General features: G+C 40.8%; 1 protein-coding gene across 4 annotated transcripts in view; it reads right to left on the reverse strand.

Moving 5' to 3' along the window:
* SYK (spleen associated tyrosine kinase) overlaps positions 1 to 26,871 on the reverse strand; it is a 94,852-nt gene that overhangs the window by 50,686 nt on the left and 17,295 nt on the right. For 3 of the 4 annotated variants that reach the window (XM_019517300.1, XM_019517297.1, XM_019517298.1), the window contains exons 2-3: positions 6,221 to 6,670; positions 4,716 to 4,876 (exon numbers count right to left, since the gene is read on the reverse strand). In XM_019517300.1, the coding sequence (XP_019372845.1) occupies positions 4,716 to 4,876; positions 6,221 to 6,634 (575 nt within the window). In that variant the 5' untranslated portion in view covers positions 6,635 to 6,670. Of the gene's footprint in view, positions 1 to 4,715; positions 4,877 to 6,220; positions 6,671 to 26,169; positions 26,193 to 26,871 lie in introns of those variants that run through there. The other variant, XM_019517299.1, reaches the window with a different exon arrangement.

Raw genomic sequence — 26,871 nt, forward strand, 5'->3', positions numbered from 1 at the left:
CATACTTCCCCACTCCACATACACACACGCCCATGCCTATCCACCCCCCACATGCCATGCCCTCCCTGACACCCCACACACCCATACCCACCCACTTGCACCCTCCCACAATATACAAACGTAAGACTTCATTTTAAGCTATTATACTATCACCTCTATGTACACTACACAAACACATGTAAATCAGGACAAAAATATTTCTTGTAGTTCATGTTTGATTTGTAGAATTTGGTATTTTTCTGGTTCCAAGCTGGCATACCTCCTTCCTGAAAGGAGTACTTCTAGGGGACAAGGGAAGGGACTTCTGGTGGCAAAGGTCAGGGGTTAGGAGGTGGGACTTCTGGTCCCAAGATGGCAACCAGGGGGTGGGACAGCTGACATGGGGCAGAGCTACCTTTGAGGCCCTTGATGGCTTACCAAAACTCGGTAAGTGGCCCTTCACCCGAAATAATTGCCTGTCCCTGTATAGTGTAATGCAATAAATGCCAGCACAGTTCACACTGGAGTTTATGGCTCCCAGGCACAGCATCTACACATGTGCCTGAGACTGCAGCACCTTAACCTGGGATGGAGCAGCCCCAGGCTGGCAGCAGGCTTGGGGGGTCAGCCCTGGGCTTTGGGTCATGAGGTCAGGCAGTGGAGGAGCTGGCTGGGGCATGAGGGTGCACAGAGTGGAGCCATGTGGCTAGACAGCAGGCATGAGTCTGTCTGTTGGGCTGACCAGATGCAATTTACTCCCAGGTCAGCATTTACATGTGCATTTAGGCTCTCACCTGCCATTCCTTCATAATAAGAGAAGCCCTTTCAAAGTCTTTTTTCCTGATTATCTTCATACTTAATAGCTGTAAAAACATTCTATATTTGATGATCCCAAACTTCCTACAAGATTCTCCAGAAGGACAATAGGTGATCACACTTGGACCCTTTTATTGGATGCTTACTCAAGTTGCGCATAGAAAGTAAATGTTGGAGGTTGAAGACTAGCAGACTTATAGTTTCATAGTTTCATAGTTTCTAGGGTCGGAAGGGACCTGAGCAGATCATCTAGTCCAACCCCCTGCCATGGCAGGAAGAGCACTGGGGTTAAATGACCCCAGTAAGGTGGTCATCCAACCTCCTCTTAAAAACCCCCAGGGTGGGAGCCTGCACCACCTCACTTGGAAGCTGGTTCCAGACTCTAGCCGCCCTGACCGTGAAGTAGCGCCTCCTGATGTCCAACTTAAACCTTCCCTCCGCCAGCTTGTGACCATTGTTCCTGGTCACTCCTTGCGGCGCTCGGGGGAACAGGGACTCCCCCAGCGCCTGCTGATCCCCCCTAACCAGTTTATAACAGGCCACAAGATCCCCCCTCAGCCTTCTCTTTTGAAGGCTGAACAGGTTCAGGTCCCGCAACCTTTCCTCATAGGACCTACCCTGCTGTCCCTTGATCATATGAGTGGCCCTCCTCTGGACCCTCTCGATGCTGTCCACATCCCTCTTAAAGTGCGGCGCCCAGAACTGGACGCAGTACTCCAGCTGCGGCCTGACCAGTGCTGCATAGAGGGGGAGGATCACCTCCTTGGACCTGCTTGAGATGCATCTGTGGATGCATGACAAGGTGCAGTTGGCCTTCCTAGCCGCCTCCCCACATTGCCGACTCATGTTCATCTTGGAGTCAATAATGACTCCCAGATCCTTTTCCACCTCCGTGCTGACAAGAGGGGAGTTCCCCAGCCTGTATGTATGGTGCCGATTGTTCCTCCCCAGGTGCATCACCTTACACTTGTCCGTGTTAAACCCCATCCTGTTCTCCTCCGCCCATCCTTGTAACCTATCTAGGTCCAACTGTAGCCTGTTGCTCCCCTCTATTGTGCCCACATCCCCCCACATCTTAGTGTCATCAGCAAACTTGAACAGGGTGCTTTGCACCCCCTCATCCAAATCACTGATGAAGATGTTGAACAGGGCGGGCCCAAGGACCGAGCCCTGTGGGACCCCACTTCCCACGTCCTTCCAGGTCGAGAAGGACCCATCCACTACCACCCTCTGGGTGCGACTCTCTAACCAGTTGGCGACCCATTGGACTGTATGGGTGTCTACGCCACAGTCCCCCAGCTTCCTAATGAGAATGGGGTGAGAGACAGTATCAAAAGCCTTCCTGAAGTCTAGGAAAACTATATCCACTGCCACCCCTGCATCCAATGATTTAGTGACCTGGTCGTAAAAGGCCACCAGGTTGGTCTGACAGGACCTGCCGCTGATGAACCCGTGCTGGTTGCCCCTGAGCATGCAGTTCCCTGCTGGCCCCTCCTGGATGTGTGCCAGAATAATTTTCTCGAACAGCTTGCCCAGGATCGAGGTAAGGCTGACTGGCCTGTAGTTCCCCGGGTCCTCTTTCCTCCCCTTTTTGAAGATGGGAACCACGTTGGCCCTCTTCCAGTCCTCCGGCACCTCTCCAGAGCACCACGAGTGTTCATAAAGCCGTGCCAGGGGACTTGCAATGACCCCAGCCAGTTCCTTTAGGACTCTAGGGTGAAGATCATCCGGGCCGGCTGACTTAAAAACGTCCAGCCCCTCCAGAAGCTCCCTAACTAAATCCTCACTCACTCTAGGCCCAGGTGAGCCTCCCCCGGGGCCCAAAGGGGGCCCAGCAGGGAGGTGGCAGTTCTGGTCCTTACTGAGGAAGACAGAGGCAAAGAAGTTATTAAATATGTTGGCTTTGTCGTCTGGCGTGACAACCAGATTCCCCGTCTTGTCCTGCAAGGGCCCCACATTTCCTGGGGCCTTCTTTCTTCTCCCTATGTACTTAAAAAAGGACTTCTTGTTGTCCTTAATCCGGGAAGCCAGCCCCTGTTCCATCTCTGCCTTGGCCTTCCTAACCAAGACTTAGGAGAACAGGCCCTAGCAATCACTGCAGAAGATTATGAAGAAGCACAAGATAACTTTAGCTATCTTTTTATTTTAAGGAAAAGCCAGAATGATTCTTGTCTAGACTAAAAAGTCAGATGATAGAAGTTGATCTAGGGTGGCTGGCAAAGCCACTGAACACCCTTGAAACAGCTTGTCTCTATCCAAATTTAGCATTCCTTCATTTCCTTTTCATCTGACCTCAACCTGACTTGAGATTTCTGTCACAACAAGTAAGTCCCCCTGAGGCATCTTCAGTTTTGGAAGTCATTTCTATGAGGCATATACAGTTTTTAGGAAACAAAACAACAGCCGCAAGCAAGCTGCTAGAGATGCCAAGTTGTCTGTCCTAATGCACAAAGGAAGCAAATCCTAAAAACTAGGAACACCCACTGGAAAGCTAGAAAAATCCTACATTTCAATAACTGTCAGACTTGCTTGTCTCAACCAGGAAGTAAAAAATTATGTGGTCTGTCCTGGAGCAGACATATTCAAAAGTAACAAGAGTATGCTTAGTACTTAGTTTGTACCAGTATGGTAGACTCATACCATACACAGTGATATAAATTGTTGTTGAGTAAGGAGAATTTATAGAACATGTGTTGTGTAAGCCTTATTTCTTTGTATCACAGCAGTTGTGGTGTTACTGTTTCAGTTCTCTAATCAAAAAAGTGTTCTATTTCTCAACTTCTACAGTGTAAAACACACATTGGGTAAATGATTACAGGAACACAGGAAAGTGACCTAGGACTAAGCTGTCACTTTGTAATCTGTCCTGACCCAGGTAGTTGCACTGGACCAGGAACAAACCAGAGGAGGCTCTGTCACTATAGTCCCTGCCACCAGTATGAAAGTAACATACTTCTGGCTTGTACCAGTAACCCGTGACTTCCTCTCTTGCACTGACTAAACTCAAATGGCTGGCAAGTTTTGGGGCAGAGCCAAATCACCCTTTAGTCCCTGCTCTGTTTGTTAGAGGGGCAGTAGCAGCCCTGTAGAAATCAATGGACTCTATTCTCTGTCATGTATACAGCTCATGCAGGACAGCAGGTAGGCAGACAATGTGCCCTTACTTTTCCACACAGATGCAGATGGTAAACTATGATTAAAAAAGTATCATGGATAAAGATACAAGCAATGGAATTTAAATACAATTTTAGTGTATGAAAAGCTTGATGGTAATTTTCTTAATCTTTTCTGTAAAGGTAACATTTGATCTGTAAAGAATGTGGGAGAAAACTAGGTTTCTACATGCTATGACTTGAATGCCAACTGGCCTTGATTAACCGCCACCCTGAACATCCTGCTGGTACTCAGTTATTCCAGTGAAGGTGTTGAGAAAATGGATAAACAGAGACACAAAATAGAACTAGACAGAGAAATTAAGAGTATTTGGTTAGATTCTTGTTGCTGCTAAATTGCAAAATATACTGTTGTTATTGATTTTTTGAAAAATAACAATTATGGATATTAAAAGTTGCCAACATAGGCTGTTTATCAGTGTTCTTTTCACTGTTTTGATACCCTCACTCAAATATAAGGCTGAGTGGCTTTTTCTTGACACCCTGAACTCCTATTTTGCTTCACAAAGAATTAACCTTAATGCTTACTTAAATATAATATGACCCTTGCTTTCACTACATATTTTCACTGGTCTTGAAGACTTTTGCTTAGATTGAAATGCTTACAGCAATGGATGTTACCTTGTATTGGGATTTCTCACAGTGAATGACCCAAATCTTTGCTCAGAGTCTCATTCAAATTTCAGTTAAGCAAACTGTTGGGCAACAGCATTGGTAACTAGCCATACTGAAGAAGAAAGTACTCACAGAAATTTTCCATTAGTTTTTGTTCCTATACGGATGCGCTGCTCCGATTCTTCTCGAGAGATCTTCCCATGGAACCATGGCATCTTCTCATGGGCAGTAGTGGCAATCAGCTTCTCCAGCTGTGGCTTTTGACTAATAATAGCTTGTTCCAAGGCATGACCCTGGACAGTGGAAAAAGGGGTGAGTTAAACTACATTCTGCCATATGCAATGAAAATTACAGTCACATAATTTTTATACAGTTCTAGAATCATGTAATGCCACTTGTTGAAATGTTGGTGAACATCCAGATCCTATGAACAATTAGAGTTTGAGATTAAATAAATTTAGTGCTACATAATTTTTTACTTTTAAGGTAGATGTAAATTGAGGATTTACCTATATTTCTAGGGTAGAAAATGGACGGTAAAGATAACCAGTAACAGAGGAAAATAATAATCACCTATAAATGAGACCACAATATAAATTAATTACATAACAATAATCTAATTGAAGTATTCTATAATGTAACTTATTTAACTGTATGTGCATTGCAATTCTGAGTCATATAAGCCCACAGAGCAACAGTAGTGAGCTCACTTACATACCAGACTCTTGATGACAATTTAGGGACTATATCATAAAGAAAAAAACTCTTTTTTGGAAACCATTAAAAAAATAACAGTATCACTTCTCTAGAAGGTGTCCATATCAATCACAAGTTACAACACTTACAAATCAGGTACATTTGCAAGTATAGCATGACTCAAGAACAACCTCTGAGTTTCTTTGTTTTTGCTGGCTATGTATGTTAAGTATTTGAATTTTTTAGGAACCTGTCAATAAGGTGGCAAAACAGCATATAAGGAGCTTGGATAGCTTAGGAAATGGTAATGGTGGATGGAATGCAGTCAAGGCAGCCAAAGATGCTCTGAATTAGCCTTCAGTTCCAGAAGCCCTGACCCTAAGCCATCCTATCCTATCCAGTTTTTCCCATGACTGTGCCCTCCCACTATATAACTTATATGGGACAAAAGAGTGTGATAAATGCTTCACAGGCGTGTAGGAAGCAAAGTTACAAGTTGTATATAATCTAACTAAACACCAGGCAAACAAAGAAGACCAGAAACGGACTTTAAACAAAAAACGGTGTGCACATGCACCAGTGCACTCACGTGCATACACACTTTGTATGTTTAACTGCTACCTGTACTCCTTGTTTGGTATGTTTTTAAGTCATATTGATGTGGAGAGGTGTGATATAACATAGCCTAATCTAGTAAGGGATTTGGCCTGGTGGCATTTTAAAATAATTATAAACCTTGTGAAAGTTCTAGAAGAAATACATTTATGTCCAGTTTATTAAAACCTATTAAAAATAATGGCTCATGAAACACAAGCAATTACATAAGGATTATCACAAACAACACTACCACATAGCAATAGCAAGCAACAGCTGGAAGTCATACAACATAATAACTGATTCAGAGAGAAGATTCTTAATTACAAACACAGGTCTGTATTTACCTGCAGGTTCCAAGTTTGTTTAACATATTCTCTGATGAGGTTCTCTTTTAGATCTTCAAATGGTCCAGTTTTGGGCTCAACACCTGGTGGCCGGTTGCAAGGTTTTCTAAGTAGACAGACCAAGCCATCCTCTTCTTCTGCATGATAGTGAATGAGTTCAGCAGGACTTGCATGGGACTTCCCTCCTGCAATGGCATATGAGCCACTCAATTCCCTCTCAATTGTGTAATGATGAACCCTCCTTTCATGTACCAAGGACAAAGCAAAACCACCAAGATAGTTTCGACTTTGGCGCAGAAGATACAGTCCCTCACTCAGCCGTTCATGCATCAGGTATTCTTCTGCTTCTTCACGTGTAATATTGCCAAAAAAGTATGGCAGGTGGTTAGCGATGTTTGCTGGGTTGTTGGTCATGTTTTCTTCTCCTGATTAACCACTAGTGTTTGGTATCTGAAAGGAAGAAAAAATAAGCGTCAGTTGAAAGAAAATAAATAGGGACTAAAGAATTAAATCATGTGTACTGCAGTAGCAAAGAGGTACTGTCAAGGTGGTAGGAAAATTGGTTTAAAATCCCATTTTACAATTTCATAGTTTCATAGCTGGTAGGGTTGGAAGGAAACTGACCAGATCATGAAGTCCGACCCCCTGCCATGGGCAGGAAAGAATGCTGGGGTCAAATGAACGACCCCTGCAAGGTCTAAAGGATGTAGCCTCCTTTATGCTTCTTATACTCATTCAAAGACTGAAACTAAAATCAAATTCTTCATTGTAATACTATTTTCTCCATCATGTGCTAACCCCATTTGCCTTGTTAAGACAAAGACAAAAGATAACCTGTCTAATTTAAGGCAAAAAGAGACTTTGCCTTCCATGGGAATACAACAGGGTGCTAACTGTTTTGTCACAATACTTCTAAGAAACAGTAATTAACTACAGAAATCACTAGAACACAAGATTACTATTTTCTGGACAAGAAAAGCAGGTGGGATAGAATTCTGGTGAAACTTATGTTCCTAAATCACTCGGGCACTTCTAAAAATTCCAAATGTCATTTGGAAATAGGAAAGATTCCTGACCATTCACAAGCAGGTGAGATTTCAGATTTAGTTTTATCACGCCGACAAAAAATATGGTTGTGCCAATTTTCCAGCTGTGGTCTCCTCTCAAGGCCATACAACATTATCACTGTTATGACAATCTAAAGGCGTTTCTCTGTATTCTGCTTGCACTCTTAGTTTCCTATGGTTTCTCTCTTGTATCTTATTTTTCCCCTATGTCTTGGTCTTATAAACATAGGTTTGCCTTAGTAGAAAAGAAAATGCTATTGCTGACCCAATCTGAGACTGCGAATGAGAAAATAAATATAAAAATAGAATCACAGAAAGTATGACTCAAAAGGATCTCAGGAGGGCATCTAGTCCAAACCATTAAAGCAAATGTTTATCTAGCCTGTATTTAAAATCTTCCAGTGAAGGGAATTGTGCAACCTCTCCAGGTAATGTGTTCCAGTGCTTAACTACCCTTGTAGCTAGAATGTTCTTAATATCCAACCTAAGTTTCCCATTTTTAAAATTTAAACCTATTACTTTTTGTCTAGTTCTTTATGAATAAATTACAATTAATTGTCCCCTTCAATCCTTTTGCTACCAAATCCCTAACTCAGGCTTCTTTTTTCTAGGCTACATATTTCTTTCAACCCTTCTCATATGTTACACTTTCTGGACCCATAATCACATTTTATTGCTCTCCTCTAGACTTTTTCCCAATTTTTCTACATCTTTCTTGAAGCGTGGTGCCCAAAACTGGACACAACACTCTAGGTGAGGATTCACCAATGCTGAATATGATAGAAGAATCACTTCCAGCGACTTGAATACAATCTTCCTGCAAGTACACCTCAGTATGCTTTTAATTGTGACAATATTACGCTAGTGACTCATTCACTATGGGTGCATCTACACGTTATGCTACGGCGACATAGCTTGTCACTACGGTGATGTAACACTAGTTGGCACAAACCATGACACTGATGCTATGACGCTGTAGAGATGAACTACCTCGCGATAGTGCACCACTATGGTGACATAGCTGCTAAACATAACCATGAGCCACCAGGATGGCGCAGTATGTCTCACATGTAGACAGTTGTTACTACGCCATCATTTAGAACTTCCTAAAGCAAGTCCTAAATGATGGCGCAGTAATAACTGTGCCATGAGGTGCACATGTAGATGTGCTCTATGTGATCCAATTTAACTCCCAGGTTCTTTTTTTCAGTACCCTTTGCAGTACTTTCTTCAGCCTGGCTATGTTACCCATTTTGTATTTATGTTTTTCATTGTGCTTTTCTTAAGTGCTGTACTTTGCATTTGTTCTTACTCATTATTATCTTATTTATTTCAGACTAGACCATTTATTTCAAATTTATATTAAAAAAACTATAATATACCATCTAGTATACAACATACTTTGGGTCATACCAAATAGTTCTCCTCCACTATTGCTGCCTACTGGTACTGCTAAGTACTCCTTATGATTATGTCCATGCATATGACTTGTTTCTAGTCTCTTACAAAACATCTGCATCAAGCTCAAGACTGTGCTTTGCTAATTATATTTCACATGTGTGGGCTTAATGCAGAAGGGATCTCCTGTGGCAAGCCTAGTTTCTTGCTATCCCTGGCAAACGTGCCATACAATTCAATTCACAAGTTTTGTCTTAAAAGCAGATAAGGCTTCCCAGGACCCACTACTGCTACTGGAAGGCTGTTCCAGAACACTGCTCCCTTGAAGGTTACAAACCTCCTCCAAATTCCCAACCTAATTTATTCACTGTTCCCATTTGTTCTTGTGTTAAGATCATTGTAAAAAACCCTCAGTCTTTCAAGAAAATGAGAACAGTTATTTTTATTGACAACAGTATATCCTGACATATGGGACAGGTATTGTTCCACACACACATGTATTTTCAGGGACTGTGAACATGAAAGTATTTACATGCAATCCCTGATGTAGGTTAATCTCAGCCTCTTCTCACGCCCCACACTGCGGCAAAGGAGTTTTCTTTGCAACTACACTAGCTACCTGTTCCTCCGACCAGTAGCCCATTTCATCTAACAATCCATCAGCCTATTTCCTTGTCCTGACTCTCAGGAACTAAGATGCTTTTACTTGCGCCGGTACCATTTTAACATATCTCGAGCTGCCAGCTAATAATTTTTTTCCCATTCTGTAAATGAGAATAAAAAGAAAAAAGAGGCAGTGGTCTCATTCTCCTGTCCAGTGCTATGCTGGTGCAAGTCTACAGATTTCAGTGGGTTGCACTGACATAAAACTGGTGCACAAATGGAGAATCCATCTCAGCATACTGATTGTTAAAAGTTTGTGTGTATACACACACACACACACACACACACACACAAACATATCTCCCTTCCAGATTCTTTTTCCGTATGAAAATCTTTAACATTTTAATGATGCTATAATTAGTGTCTAGTTCAACAAATATGTTTCAATTATTTCAACTTAATTTACATTGTGAGAATATGAAAGCACAGTACAAGGAAAAATGGAGCAGAGAACAAAATTCGATATCTCCCAAGAGTACATCTAATAATAAAGACTGGATATTTGTCTTCAGTTCATGTCTTTATTTTAATAAAAAAATTAGTCTCCTATGTCTATATATCATACTTCACAAAAAGGCTTGACAAGGGCTTTATAAACCATTAACTCAGGAATCCTATTACCTTCCCTTCTCTCCCCCCATTTCTGGGGAAGGAAACTACAAAGCCTAGATCTACCGTTCATTTCTGTACTTGATTTTTACCATTTTTAACAATTCCAAATTCTGAGGCATGACAGCATTCTGCTCCATGCTCTGACACAACACACAGCAGCTCCCAAACTTTTCTAGAGTATGTAATCTGCTAATGGCTTAAATGGCATAAAAAGCTGGAGGCCAATGTAATTCTTCTTTCCTTAATCCTCCCCAGCCTCCTACCTGCCAAAACCTGCCCTTAGGCACACTTGTATTAGTGTCAACAGGGGTTGCATCGGTGTAACTGAGCACTGAAATTTGTTCCTGTTGTTTAATCAGTTCATTAACAGTATTTAACTCAATACAGTATTTCAGTATGCAGGCAGCCATTGTTTTCTTGACAGAAAACGTAATAGACCAGATCCTTAATTATTATAGACAAGTACAGCTTCACTGAAGTCAACAGTATTATGCTGATATAGAAATCATTATGGAATCTTAGGAAAGCAGGGCTGGAAGAGACCCTCTGGAGGTCATCTAGTCCACCCCCTGCCTGAGGTAGGATCATCCCTATTCAAATCATCCCAAGCAAAACCTTGTCTAACGTATTACTAAAACTACATGGGCAACCCTGTCATGCAACCACAAAGCATAATGCCCTAACTTGCCACAGGTAAAGCAATGGTGGCCAGTGTCCTACTGCTGCAAGAATTGTTAAAACATGTTTCAGAGATTCAAGGAAGATGGCCACACCCCAGTCCACGCAGGAAGGCAAAACCCCTCATAGTCTATACCAACCTGACCTGACAGAGTAAAATTCCTTCCTGACCCCAACTGTAGTAATAAGTCTGACCTTAAGCAAAGGGGCAAGATTCTTCTGGGTTTTAGCCAAGAACTTCTGGGTTTTAGTCCCAACAGGAGCACTAGCACACCACAGTCTTGGCTGCAACCAGAGGAAGGCAAAAAATGCCTCTGGCACAGATAGCAACAGGAAAGAAAAAAATGTCTTCCCAGCCCTGTGAAGCAACCAGCAAAGGCCAGAAGCATGAACAATATCCATAGTATAGCACAGATATAGAATCTAGATCATCCCTGACCAATGCTTATCTAACCTCTTCCTGAAGATGTCCCGTGATGGAGACACCACAACTTCCCTATATAGCAGCGGCGGGCAAAATATGGTCCATGGACTGGATGTGGTCTGCAAGGCCATTCTATCTGGCCTGTGGGGCCCCTAAAAATTTTAGAAAATTGATATTAATCTATCTTTGGTTCCTGTCAAAAATGACAGGAACCAGGGACAGTAGGACCCAGAGGAAGCCTGGTAGGCTCCCGCAACAGCAGGGCCCCCTCAGCCCTGCCCCCCCAGCTGGAAGCCCCCGCAGGGGCTTCTGGCCTGGGACCCATGCGGTGTGGGAACCTCAGGTAAGGGGGGGTGGGGGGCAGGGGAAGAGCCTGGGGAGAAGCTGAGCCCAGAGAAAAGTAACTCCTCACCCGCCCCATGGCCGGTGCCCTGCACTGCAGCCACTCGCAGCCCCCCCTCCTGTACCATGGGGCTGGGGGGTGCTGGGAGTGAGCGGGCATGGGAGCACAGGGCCTGCACCCGTGTCACAGGGCCAGCGCTGGCAGAGCCCAGAGCAAGGCTGCAGGGGTACAGGGGTCCCTGCCAGCAGGGGCTCTATGGAGCTGAGCCAGCTCCCCCTTCTCCCTGCTGGTGCAGCCTGGCCTGGCTCCACAGACCCCTGACAGCCTGCACCCCATCTGGGTCCCACTGGTGCCGGCCCTGGGACAATGATCCCAAGATGGTGACCAGGGGGCTATATTTATATCTGTGCTATACTGGTCTATAGCTATCTGTGCTATACCTGTCGGGGGGGAGGGGGGGGCTACTCATGCTGACCTCAACAGCTTGCCAAAACTGAGTAAGCGGCCTTCCACCCAAAATAATTGCCCACCCCTGCTATATAGTCTATTCCAGTGCGTCACTGTTCTAACTATGAAGTTGTTCCTGATCTCCAGTCTAAGCTTATCTGCTGCAACTTCAAGTTACTGGTCCACATCCAACTTCATGCAGCTAGAAAGAAAAAGCATTCTCTCTCTCTTTCAAGGCAGCCCTTCAGATATTTGAAGACTGCTATCATGTCCCCTCTTAAGCTTGTTTTCCATAAATTGAACCTATTTCCTTCAACCTCTCCTCATACAGCTTGCCTTGCAAACCATTTATCATTTTGTCACTGTAACAGGGAACCTCCTGCCCCTGTTACTAGTGAAGCCTGAAAAGGTAAGCAGTTAATACTAGCAGGGCAGGTAGACCAGGTTTTGTAAGGACCATGCAACTAGCTAATGAGCAACTGGCTGCACCTGGTCACTGGGCGCAGCAGACCCAGTCATATGGCCAGAAGGAGATTAGACTGGGGGATTTAAGCCCAGCCTGGAGCCACAAAGGTGAGGGACAAAAGTTACACATAAATTGGTTTAAGTGATCAGAAAATGGTTTAAACCTATAACAGAACATAAGTTCAGTGCACATAACCAGTTTCAAAATGGCAGAAACCGATTTGAGATAAACCTGTTTGAGACCCTACTTCTTTTCTTCTGAAGCAGATGGCTTGTGTTTTTTGTTCAGTTTGGATTTGTGACTGGTTGACCAAATCACAGCTACAGGGGAAGAAGAGGCCACAAACAGGGGTGAAGGGTTGTGCCCCCTGCTATAGGGGCCAGGAGACATTCCCAAGCTGAGAGGCAGAAAGTAGCATGCTGAGACAGAGTCCCAAGGGGATGGGTTGCCATCAAGCCCAGGCCTGTACCCTAGAAGCTAAAGTCTTAATTGGTGGAACAAGGCAGGGTGCAGCCAGAGAGAAAAAAGGGGGCCTAGGCTGAAGCCCCGATAAGCCCTCAGAAACCTGTGAGAGCAAGCCCTTAAAAAGGGAGCACTGTATCGGTGAGGGTGAATAAAACCCTTGGGTAGGGGGACTAGCCTGACCAGATGCTCAAGGCTATTTGTTAGGCTGTTACTGGTCTGAAGATTCTCCACTTCCTTAACAACAAACAATATCAAAGTTGTGGCAGGTAAAAAACAGGAGGTACAGGGAGGCTGTATCTTATTTATAAATAACAACTGGATATCACAGGATAAGGTAGATGAACCTATTACATTACTTCAGGCCCCCGCTATGCCGGGGCTTGCAGCAGCCCAGGTTAAAAAATACCATCTCTGGAACACCCTGGGCTGCAACATCTACAGAAAACTATTTAATGTCACAGGGATAAAAGGACACTTCTACATTTGTCCCACTGGGATGGAACAAAGACTTAGTATTGCACCTGACCAAACATGTCTTTTTATATTATTGGAACAGCTCTGGTTTCAGGAGTCACTTGCATTAAGTTCCTATTTTGATTTCTTAGACTTTTCAAAGAATATATTTCCAACTGAAGTAGGGGCCAACCTTTTTAGAAGGCATGTCACAAATAAACCCCACATTGTCCCTAAGTGCCACTCTGATCCCCTTCTCCTATCCAACCTGCTGCTCTTTCTGCTCCCTGACCAACCTCCTGCTCTCTTTTCTGGTCCCTGTTGTTTGCCACTGTACTGCCTGCCCGCCCCTTCCCCAATCAGCCACATGGAGCACACAAAGTGCCTACGCCGCTTGTGGCTCCTATGCCACTTGTGGTGTCTCTGCCACTTGTGGCCACCCCTGTACTATTAGCTAATTTTTATAATACTCATTTTCAGGCCAATGTGAAATATTGAGAAATGGAGTAGGGCTGATTCTCTCCATGCTGCGTATCTGAGAGATTTTTTGCTCACTGAAAAAAAATTATTTCATACATTAATTTACAAACTTCAGCCCCACTAATGAGAGGGTGTCGTGTTAAGTACGCAGAAACTGGCTGTGAAATGAAGCAGCTGCAAGTTAGTGTCGCAAATTCTGCTTCTGTGCTGGTGAGGTCCTTTGAAGCAGAACCAGTGTGGTTTCACAGTCAAAGAAGAAAGATTCTAGGGAAGCTGTGGAGAAACATCTGCAGGCCAAGCACAACAGGATTCAGCATAGACATGGGCGATTGGAGCGAAGCCAGTAGATTAATGGTTATGTAAATCTTCTTATCTTCCCCCGGCAAAAACCTTGTCCCAAGAAAGGTGGTATACTTGAAATGCATGGGCTCATACAGCCCCATAAAGTACAGCTCCACATATCACAGTATTTATTACCCTGCATAGTCTGAAACAAAAGGCTTGTGGTTTATGAATGACACTCTTCTCTTTAAACTTTCCTGCCATTTTTGGTCACAACCAGTGCTGACATATTTCTGGTACTTCTGAACTTCCTGTAGCCTGGCCATTTCTGTTCTTAAAATTCTAAAAATGCAGGTTTTCTGGCATTAAGTATGAGAGAAAGTTATAATGAAAATAAATGAAAAAAGAGCCACAGTTAGAATGTGCAGCAGATTTCAGGGTAGGATAAAAGGAGAAACATAAAGCAACAACAAACAATTTCATACAAAGTAACTATTTGCACAGCTGATTCTGTCTACACCTGAAGAAGAACATGGGGGTTTACCCTTAATCCAGTGATTCTCAGCCACAGTGCTACAGTAGCCTGGAGTTCCATGAGATCCTTTTAAAGGTGCTGCAGGGTACCATGCAATATTACCACTTTGGGGCATGTAAACACCTACCTATGATTCACAAGATAAGCCCAGAGACTGCAAATAGGAAGCCACAGTGTCAGGATATTCAGATCTGTTATGGCCTCTCTGAGTTCTTTGCAACAGAGCTACTCTATTTTTCAGTAGTCAAAAAAACAAACAAACAAGTAAAAACTGTCATTGCTTCCCACAACTGGCCTTGTCTCACTGCAACATGGTTTAAATAAGCACACAGCAGCTTCAGTGGTTTAAAAACTTAGTGTACCTTTTATTCATACTATAAACCAGATGATCAGACTGGCCAACATGGATAGTGCAGGGTTAAACACAAACCTAAAGTGCAGGTCTACTCTACTCTTTTTATACGTTAGAAGTTCTTACATCAAGTATGTATCATTGTATATGACTAGCTGCTTATTATAATTAGTCTTTATGTCTATTGTACCATGGGTGGATCTACAGTTTTGAAAGGAGGGAGTGGAAATGGTGTGATGTATTATACATCACATTTTTCTCCAGTTAAAGAGAACCTACAAGCTTACTAATATGTCAAGGGCTTAGCACTATATTATTCAGTTTAGATCAAAGGAAAAATAAATATAACTTATTGGAAAGTGTACTAATTTGCTAGATTATATATTAAGGTTAAAACATACAACAAATTAAGCAAAAATAGTCCAAATAGTCAAAAAAGATTGTTTCAATGGTTCTATAGTCATTACAGTTAAATGTTCATTTTTTTTTCAGATTCGTAAAGCAAAATTTAGTATTTTCAAGCATTTTGACAGTACAGTATCTCTGATACTTTGCTGTCAGTCATTTTTTTTTTTTTACCTGAGTTAATATTACTACACCCACATTGAAGTTTTTAGTTTGACCTAACAACAGCCTGCAGGACTATGAACTAAAATAGGAATGGCTAACAGACAGCAAAAATGAAGAAGGCTAGATTGAATAGCGGAACATCAAGACCTTAAAAAGCATAGAGAATTGTTAACACCTGTGGAGGGGAGAAAGATGGGCAAGAATCAGGGATAATGAGCCATGAAGTCAATTGATTCATTCAACACTGTCTGAACAGAAATGCTGGTGCCCTTCCCAGGCAGTTGGTTTTAAAGTTTGGGTGGAGCAGGAATCAAAGAGGGAGTACAACTGCACCACTGTGCCCTCTGGATCTGCCCCAGCATAGTACAGTACCTAGTTTTGGTTCTATCGTGCTTTCCTATTTAAGTAGATCATACCCTACACAAGGTATTGTTTCAGGTTTCGTCATAACCATGCTTTTATCTACAGTAACAGTTTGTACTGACTGCATCTATCTCAGGATGCTTTTGAACAGATGTTCTGATGCATTCTAGTGCCTTTCACAGAACTTCAGACCTCCAGGCTTTTACCTGTTCCAGGCCTGCTTTATGGTCTCCAAAATAAAGCTCTTGCATTTTCTGAGGGATGCCCTCAGCCTACCAAGGGGCAGATCAATGCATAGGCAAACTAGACACATGTGCAGGGCCCTAAGTGAAGAAGGGGCCCAGTTGTCCTTATTTTATATATTATAATTATTGAGTCAAAAAAGTAATATACATTTTTTTTCTTTAGCTGGGGGCCTATGAGTTTGTTTGCTTAGGGCCCACTACAGGGTTAATCCATCCCTGCCAAGGGGTGCCTTGAGACTAAAAGGTTGAAAAGCAAATGGACTCTTTGGACAGTGCAATGATATATGCAACATCCCTAACAGTGAATATGTGAAGTCACCCTGATATAATGCACTTAGCTGACACATTTTGGATAATAAACGTATAAAAGCTGATTTCCTTATGAGCTTTACAGCACTGGAATATTTCAACAGTATATCTGCTACCCACTTTAGCTGGTTACATTTTGGTTACATTCTTTACTACTATTAATATGCAACTATACTACAGAAAATGACATGCAGCATGAAAAAAACCAAAACACCTTAGGATAAAATAAAGGGCCTTTACGGTAAATAAGAAAAATATGGTAAATTTTCATTTTATTTGGGGTTTAAACCATATAAAGCACATGCATCTTGCTATTTATGTAATTGTTTTAGTTTATAATTGGTTGAAGTATACAAAAAATGTATAAGTAAAATATATGTATACTATAGATTTTTCACTTGTTACAAAGAGGCTTGGGTCAGATTAAAGAATATGCTTTACTATTATCATTCTAAAGTGTTGATGAGCAAGATTTAATTTCTTGAAAACAAGTCTCTAAAAGGACAATTGTTTTACCTAGAACAAATCTTTGAAATTGGAGAAGATACTCATTGAACCAATCACCCTCAGGGGATTTTAGTTCCATTAGTGCTAATAAGTTTCCAAGAATAACTTCTGCTCATAAATTTATTTGATCTGGTTGTAAGATGCTTATCAGAAGGCATCAAATCCCTGTATGTATTGCCATTAAAGTAAACTAAACACAAACCATTAAAAATTAAGAGAAAGTCAAATAATCAGCGATATAAAATAATAGAAGTGTAGGAACATAGAGAAAGCTAGACAGCATCAAACACATTCCATGCTGACAAAAACTGAGGTCCTGATTTGTCAGAGGAATGAGGGAAACTAAACTAAACTACAGCTAATACAAACGTATAAGAAATATACAAATATATACAACTGTAGAAGGGGAGAACCCCCCCACCCCCATGAAGTAGGTCAACTGAAATAAACAGGGCAACCAACAATACTCTGAGACCTCCTAATAAAGGAGGTTCCATGAAAGAATCTGGCTTCTTCCACCTTAAATCACTGATTAAAAAGATGAAAATCAAACCCACCCCAGGGGACTAAAACTGATGGAGTGATGAACAGGGCAACAGGGAATCATTTAAGTAGTTTGACTATAGATTTCAAGCTACATATACCTCCAAGTGCCTTTCTATACTTGTAAAGTATGAGAAGTATGGAAGGCAAATATTATTTTTGAACTCCAATGTGAAAATCACAGTAGGCAAGGATACTATTTAGACTGGTGCTGGAAGTTATCTGAAAGGAATATCAGATCTGCCAGTTCCTGATTTTACTAGTTCATAATCAAATCTCAGGTTTGGGGTATTGTGCTATATTATGTTTAGGATATTCTTTCCTTCCCTCCCTTGTGTAGCTGGCTTTGCTTTGTCATATATATTTTTATTTATAACTTCATCAAAGGAATATGTCAACTGCTATCGATAACATTAGCCCTCTCTCCCCCCAAAAGCATAACAATCTCAACAACCCAACATACAGGATATGTAAGTTTCATTATGAAACTACCAGCTGATGATACCATCTGATCTAGATTGTTCCCACTTCAACTCCTCACATGGGGGTGACAATCAATGAACGAAACTCTCATCTATCCTCCATAGGGTGACATTCATAAAAGTCAAGGGACTAAAATGTTTTAAAGAAGCCAACATTTTTCCAATAAAGATAATGGATGTTAATTACAGCTTTGCTTTAGCTGTCCAAACATTTTTTGTATTAATATCCACAGACACTTTCTTTGTAAAAATAATAGGGCTACTTAATATTCAGCATAGCAAATGTCATTCTATGTACACATATGCCTACACTATATCAGTGATTTTCAACTTTTTTTCACTTGTGGACCCCTAAAAAAACTTTGAATGGAGGTGCAGACCCCTCTGAATTATAAATGTGGATAGTCACGTACTCTTGATTGATCATAATTATCTTTCGCAAACCCCTTAGACATAGTCTGCAGACCACAGGTCGCAAACCACTGCATTACATATAACCTTACTTAAATTCACTCTTTAAAGCACACACAGTATCATTTTAGACATCGTTTACTGCTAAAGGAAGTTAACAAGACAAAATTCTTGGACCTTTGTTGAACACTAAAACAGTGAATGCCTAAGCAATTGCTACTTAGTGTCACTGAAGTTTATGCAATATGTTCTCCCATCAGTGCTGCTGACATACAAAGCTATTTACTTCCTATTTTAAAGAAGCCCATTATAAACTGGCTAGCTGGAATTTTTGTTATTTGAATGAGACAGCTAATTAGGGCTCAGAGCAAATGGCACTGCTGCTTTTGCCTGGGACAGAGAGCACTCCGAGGTGTTAATTTGTGGCTTGTGCATGTTTTTTATTCTTGAAGTACTAACTCATGAAATGGGGGCTGCATTTCTGGGACACTCTTGACTACTTTCTCACAATAGAAGCAAGTGTTCCAACAGTACTCAAGAGTACTTACTATGATGTATATTTTATCTAGAGAGTCCATCTACTTCCCAGTGGCATAGGCCTGTTTGGATCCCAAAATTAGATGTTCCTTCATCTAAATCCTTGCAGGTGAGAAGGGGAGGGAGTTCAATTTGCTGGGCATTCTTAGAGTATAACTATCACAGGGTAAGGCCTCTCACAAAATATAGTTATGGATGCTGCTTTCTTTTTAAACACGGCCAGAGGAGGGGAAGGAAATGGCAATGGTGCCGTTGCTTCTGCATTTTACTTTAAAATGTCACTAGATAAAATACACAAACAGGCTAGGAAGCCAAAACAACAGTTGGGATCTCCCATGCACTGACCACTAGACCACAGTCTTGTTATTTCTTTGGTTCACTCATAATTTCTCTCTGTTCCAGAGAAACCTGAATTCTTTGCTGCACGGTCACAGCTTCATCAGGAAGTGTGGGGAGTCACCCAATAAGATTAGCATGGTCCGCTGGTTAGGGCACTCTACTGCAAGACAAGAGATATAGATTTGAAACCCCTCAGTCTGAGCAGGGTCTAGGACCCAGGTTTCTCACTTACTAGGAAAGTGTTCCAACCAGCCAGCTATAAAATGTGGAGAAGGTGGAGACCATGTTCCATCCTTTCCTTCCATTATTTTCAAAATAAAATAATGACTCACTACCATTTTCTCTAGTTCTGGTTTGAGAGAGAAGCGTGATGCTCCTGCGTTACTTGGAAACAAAGGTTGTAGGAGTATTTACATACTTACAGTTAGGGAAAAAAGCTATTTTTCCTACACTAGAAACTGAAACTTTGGGGTCAACTTTTATGCAGCTTCAATTTATGATTGGAGCAACAAGGTATATTTAAATGAAGGAAACACAGAGAAAGAAAAAAACCCTAAACACACAAACCAGTCAACTATTAACATATGCTTCCCTCCCTGGAGAGAAGATTAGAGAATAAACAACATGTGGCAGGTATGGAGTTATGCTGCTTAATTCTGTTCAGAAAGGCACTCTCACACCATGGTGACCAGGGAAATGAACACTTTGTAGTAACCTGGTTAAAAGTGAATAGAATGGGCCTTCCCTGGACTGCCCTGCCAACAGACTCTACTAGTCATTTTCCTGCTATATACTAACATTGTCATATTTTTGATGGTGGAGCAAGCAGCATGCCTATTTCTAGCAGCTGGAGTACTGGGAAATGTTCTTTTTGTGCTGCTGCCATCAAATAAAGGCTCTTTTTATTTTTTCTGGATCCCATGCAGCACAAAGTACATTATAAGTTACAAAGCTAGCCTGATTCACAGGTAATTGCTTGAGGTTCATGTGGAACTTCTGAGTTTATATGAACTGAGAAGTAAAACACAGGTTTGAGGAGTATTTACCCAAGTAAACAAATCCTACCAGTCTGGTTCACCAAAAACCAGTTCAACATGGAAACCTAAATTGATTTCACATGGCCTAGTCAGACACTTAAGTAATAATCCTTGCAGTTTCTGAGGAAAAGCCAAACATTTATGCATGTTACTTGGCTGCCACTTTACACATAAAGTAAAATTAATATATATAATTTCAGGGCCCTTTGAACATTCTTTTTTTTTAATAAAACCAGCACAGATTCAGCATGATGTATGAAAAATTACTGTAGTTTAATTTACTCAGTTTGATAGTACCATATGTTATTGTTACAGAATCAATAAAAGTCTTAAAATTAAAGAAAAACCAGGGCAATATTTTCATGCTTTCTGCTGGAAATTTCAGCTGTCAACATATGAAATTAACATAACTGTATCAGCATTGCATGTTCTCAATTACTGTTATTTCTTAGTCTGCATGCAGCTCCATTTCAAAGTTTTACTAACTATATTCTAATCAATATTCAGGTTGATTTGTTTTTAACCCCTTTAAAGGCCCTTGCAGTGAAGATGGCTACAAGTTACCTACAAAGGTATTGGAAAAGTGCTAGCTGTCTTCCACTGCATTAACTTAGTCACTGCATTGCTTTCTTCTTTAGATAAAGATGATTATGTATATAGGTTGTATGTAAGGAATGGGCTTTAAAATAAACTGAAGGAGAGATTCTCCCATTCACTTTGACCAGTTTGAGTAAAATCCAAAATAGCACAGCAGCTTGAGTTTGGCATTCAAGTTATCTCAATTTAACTAAGAAAAGAATTTTAAAAAAATCAACCAAAAAAGAACTAAAGAGAGATATGTAACCTGTCCCTACTCATATACAAATACAACACTATATCTTGCTATCTTATTGGGCTTTTTGCAGGGGTGCAGGAAAATATATTGTTTCATTTTAAGCTGTATAATTTTATCACAAAGCATCTTTGAGAGGAGTTGAGAAGAAAAGATTAGTTGCCCTACAAGAGGCAATGAGCAGCCTCCAGACCCTCTAGAGAACATGAATTTTTGGGCTATGCAGTTATACCCTAACATGGTTTCTCCCTGGGTATCCAACTTCAGAAACAACATTAGATATTATAGAAGTTCTTATGGCTGCAGTTATTATGGCTGCCAAACAATATGCTGTCCTTAAACAGAAAGGGGGCGGGTGTTAGGCAGAAAAAATTCTCTCTTTCCCATTTAAAAATGGTCTTCTCATTGAGGCTAAGCTCAGGTGATCTCTCTTAACCCAGTTCTGGCTTAGATACATAGTAAAGGTTATACCATCACAAAGAGGAAGATGGACCAATCGCCAGTTGATTAGAAAAACAAGAGAGAGGGAACTATTCCATATGACTTTCTCCCTCATTGGGCCACCCCTGCAGCTCTTTGCAGAAAGCCAATAATTTTGAATAAATTGTCCTGATGTAGAGTCATATCCTTGTCATTTTATATTCTTGCCAGGTCATAAGGCCCTAAAAATTATGTTTTGGCTAGGCTTCCTATATGATTAAATATATAAGTTTACAGCAAACAATATTTGAAACAGGAAGCTTCTTGTAACCAATCTTCTGTGAAATGCTCTTGTGGGATTTCATCTACAATTTAGAGGTGCACTGAGACATCGGTCCAATATCAGATCAGTACCAATATAAAAAAAATTTACTGTATCGAAAATTGGCTGAATGTGGCCGATAATTTGGCCGATAAATGCCTATGCACATGTGCAGCATCAGCGCAGCATGTAGGCAGTGAGGAGAACAGCCTGGCAGCTTGGAAAGCTGTGTGCAGCTGTTAAGTCTGTTATGGTGGAAGGGGAGAGGAGAGGGAAGGGGTGTGAGGGAGCAGATCAAGGCCGCAGCAGATAGGGAGGGAGTGTAGCAGGGGCTTGGGTAGATGCTGCCCTGCTGGGGCAGGGCAGGGTCTGGGACAGAGTCGTGGCTTGTCCGGGAATTGTGGGGAGGCAAATCTCACTGCTGCATGCACCCCAGCAGGGCACAGGGGTGTGGGGGGAGGGCATATGCCCCAGATCTGTGCAGGGCAGGGTGGGCTGCACCCCTATTAAATTTCAAAAAACATTATTCACGCCACATCATAAGCCTGCTGCTTTTCTGAATTTAGATATTTCTGTCCATAATTGTAACAGTTTCACAACACTTTCTGTTTCCTCCTGCAGCTAGTGGACACTCAAAAGCCTCACATTTAACCAAAAGGCAGCTGCAAAAGTGTCTGCAGCACTGTGAATGGGAGGTGAGAGAGCAAGGACTCACTGCTGGAGACAAGGGGTTATTTTTCACTTTTTTACATGTCATGAAGATAGTTAAAGCACAAAGAAATAAAATGCCGGAACCCTTACTCAAATTTAGTTGCACTTTAATACACAAGTATTCTCATTTCTGTGTAGCTCATCATGGCATAAGATAGTACTCAACATTATAGGGTGTTTTTACAGGGAAAAATATTAGAGGGAATATGAGAGAGAAAAAGGCACCATAGTACATGTCATAGATATATAATGTGTGCTCAGAATGCCAAATGTAATCTGTGGAGTCAACAAGATGTCCCTTAACCTGCCTTCCTCATTAACCAGCACACAAAGGACCAAACTATCATCAACGGCATCTTACATAGTCAACTCAAATAACAAACAGTCTACTGTTGTGAAGAATGTGTGGTTAAGTGGTAGGAGCTGTACAAATGTGGCTTATCTGCTAGGACAGTGAATGCACAATATGGATGAGAGCAGAGGGTTATGGCCAAAATATTCATTATTGCTTGAATTACAGGATTCTGTATCTGAGAATGCTGAGGGAAATGAAAACTGTGAACAAAGTTGACTGACTGCAAAAGTTATCTATTGTGCCACCAGCTCTACAACCATGAAGGTTTCTTATCAAGGAAGATGCAAATAGAAGTAAATATGATGGCTGTTTTACATTGTTATAAAAATATGTAAATATATATAGGAAAAGTAGCTGGCTGGCACACTTCCAAAGAGGTAGTGAGTGTTGCCAAGCATGAGTACTCCTGCCATAAGACAAAGCTAAAACATTTTACCCACAAAGCACCTAAACTGAAGTATTTAGAGAAGAAGACCTTTGCTTATAAATGAGGAAGAAGCTCAGAATATAAATTACAGAAGAATTTACTTAGCTGGAAGGAGTTTCCAAGGAGGTAAAATGACAGTAATCATCCCATTGTTGCCCTATTCTTCATTTATTACATCCACCTGATATTTCTCATTTTACTTGCAATGGATGCAATGTAAACACTACTATAATATCAACAGTAAATATACGGTGAACATCAGGATCAGGAAAAGGAAACAGTAACGCTTAAGGAAGCCTGGGAACAGGAGGTTATTCTTGTACACTAACCATAATTGCCAGAGTAAAGAAATTGATGCAAAAGTAAAAGATGTTGGCTATGTGGTTACAAGGTGAGGTCCTGATAAAGGTCTGCAACTAATCTGAGTGGGGTAAATTTATCTCTGTTCCTTGTTTTTAATATAATACCCAGGAATAATGCACTCAGATCGAGGAAAAGGAAAATTTAGGCTGAGTAATCTAAAAAACAAGATGCAAGATGCTGTAAAAAATCTGCCGAAGAACTGGCTGAACCCGTTTCTTGACACAATTAAAACTAGACTAGACAAAATAATGAATGCACACTCAAAGGAACAGTCATTCCTAAGCAAACAATGAGCTTATATCTCTGTTCAACTTCTAACTTCTATAACTTTAGGATTATCTATTGAAGATAAATGTGACCTGCATCGATTGAGTACTATGACTGCCTCCCGCATTGTTCCTTCAGAGCAATTCCACACTGATTTTTTAAGACTTTATTAATAGAAAGAAGGAAATTAGTACATGTAAACCAAATTTCTACTTGGTATACTTAAAAAGAAAAACTAGCTTATTAGCAACCAGACTCCAGTTTTTCTAACAAATGATGGCATATTTTATCCTAATGTAATGCTCATCAATGCTAAAAGGAATTATGCATGCATAGAAAGAAACATGTAACTATTTTGTTGGCACTAGCTTCAATAAGTAATTATATCTGTGAATAGCATAGTTTGACAATTATATTTAACCCACAGAATACTCCATATCATTGCAAATTGGGTCAGTTATCTTAGAGACACTATAAACACATTATTTTTTTCACACTGAAAGCAGATGTATACATGTCTACTGCATTTATACACTTGGTAGATGTAAAATATGAACAATTTTCATTTCTTATCTTCAAAAAAATGTTAACATGACACCTCAAGTTTAGTAACTTTTCTGTGTCCACATTTAGAGTACAGTCTTAATTCATTAGATTGCAGTGAAATGTTTATTTTTACCTGCTGGCTATTAAAGTGAAAATTTTATTTTCATTGGAGCCTGGGGAAAGGAATTTTTATGAGGCTATTACACAAAAATCAAGGAAGAACATAGCAACTGTTTAACAATATATAGCTGAAGAGAGGAAGTCAAGCAGAACCCTGTTTTCAACCAAAAGTTGAGTTTATCATGCAATGTGGAATTTGGAAAACTTTGCTGTGTATTGCAAAAATTCCCAGAGAATCTTTAATGATCTGAAGCAATCAGGACTTTGACTTTTATTCCATATGCAACAGACAGCACCCCACTGTTGTCACTAAGACTGGTTTGGTATTCACTCAAAGTGATGCACAGAGCATCACCAACATATTTCCTGTGCCCCACTGGTTTTCTTTGGAGAATTGCCAGCACTATATACTCTAGCCAAAAAGCAGCGAGCCTCTAAGCCTCACTCCATGCTCCACCAGCCATTTCAATTCTGTAGCACCCTTTCTCATTCTGGTTTTACTTCTCTTTTTAGCAGTAATGCTAATTTCCCTGTGCTGATAAATGAGTCTTTTGCATAACAAAATGTAGTTTCTCTGACCATGGCACGCTGTTTGATCACCCTGAGGATTAAATTGCTGTTTCTGACTCCAGTGTCACTTAACTTCATTTATTAAGGTTTCATTACCTATGATTAGTCACTGCTGCAACTTGTATATCAAACTCTAAAACACACCTTTGTTGGGTTTCAATTGCTCTGCACACTGCCTTCTGCACTCCTGATAGTTACATTCTATATATGGATTTACTTTCTTAAAGCAAACTTCATTTTCATTGCAGTTTCACTGCTCTGTTCCCTAATTTAAATCTCAAAAGCATCTGGTTTAGTGTACTTTGACTACATATTTTATATTTTACAAAAATTTGGTTTAAATTACTTTTACCCACCCTTGAATTCCCTGGCTTTCCACTGATTGTTTTTTTTTTTTTAGATAACTACACTGTTTATATAAGATTTTTTTTTTAAAATCTTTAAGCCATTGAGATTGTATTCTTGAACAAAATGCCAGTTCAATTAAATTCTGGTCCAGGCCCAGCTATAATATGTGTGTTGACCTATAGGTACTAAAGGACTTATTGTATCAATACCTAAACTAAGGGCCCAATCCTCACTGAAGCAAGTGGGAGCTTTGAAATTCACCTTATGGGAAGTAGGTGATAGTGTACAGTGATCTCACATCACTTACATTTGGGCCTTCTTAGCTTTACAGAAAACAGTGTTTTACCTCTATTTTATAATAAACATATAATTAAAGCAGCTTAAAAACCATGAATTTTATTTTAAAAATAGTGTTCCTGTTATTTGCCTTCTGGTGTTGGAGATTTTAGGGCCCGCATTTTCAAGGTTTTTCGCAACAAAAATGAAGGCCAGAAACATTGTTTTTATTTTAAGTGACAGATAAGATTCTGGCAAAGCTAAGTGACTCTAAGATCTGAAGCTTTAAGAGAAAATATCAAGTATCACAAGACTTGGCAACAGTAATGCTATCCCTACTGCTAGTAGGATGAATGGTTGGTCCAAGAAAAGAGATTGCCTCACCTTACAAATCTTGTCTCTACGAAAACACTGCAACAGTACTGGAAAAAAAATCAAGAATTTCATTTATTTTGAGGTTCTTTTAGTCTGACAGCAATAGTTATAAACATGAAATGTATTTTGCTAATGCTGCTTTTAACTTCACTTTTAATTCTCTTGTGCTGATGGTGGGAGAGAGGAACAAAAGTCTTCTGCATCCCTCTTTTTAATGCCAAAACTGGGCCAAGTGAATCACCCAGTTTCCTCCACAAGACGATTCTCAGTGGACTTTCCAGCATCCTTGTAATTGTTTGACACAACGTGCTTTCCATTTAGCCATGGATCCTTTAATCGGACAGCTACTGACAAAATAGACTGTAGCCTAAGAAAGGTTATGGCTCTATAAACAAGTTAGTCTATAAGGGTCCCCATAGACATGCTGCTGGACTGCTCTGATGCTCTGGAATTAAAGTGTGTTGGAGCAGACTCAATTAATGGAGTCTGCTGGAGCACAGTTATTACCGTGCTCCAGTGGCCTCCCACATCTTGTGTATTAGCAGTCCCACACTTAAAAATGGCGGCAGGGCCACCTGAACTAGAGCTCTAGCTCAAATGAGCTCTAGTTCAAGTGCCTCCACTACCATTTTGAAGCACGGGGACACTAGTACACAAGATGCTGCAGCGCTTTAATTAGAGCAGCTCTTGGAACTGCTCTATATCACACTT

Source organism: Gavialis gangeticus, unplaced genomic scaffold, assembly GCF_001723915.1.
Source record: "Gavialis gangeticus isolate Ggan-Ray unplaced genomic scaffold, GavGan_comp1, whole genome shotgun sequence".
NCBI classification, from domain to species: Eukaryota; Metazoa; Chordata; order Crocodylia; family Gavialidae; genus Gavialis; species Gavialis gangeticus.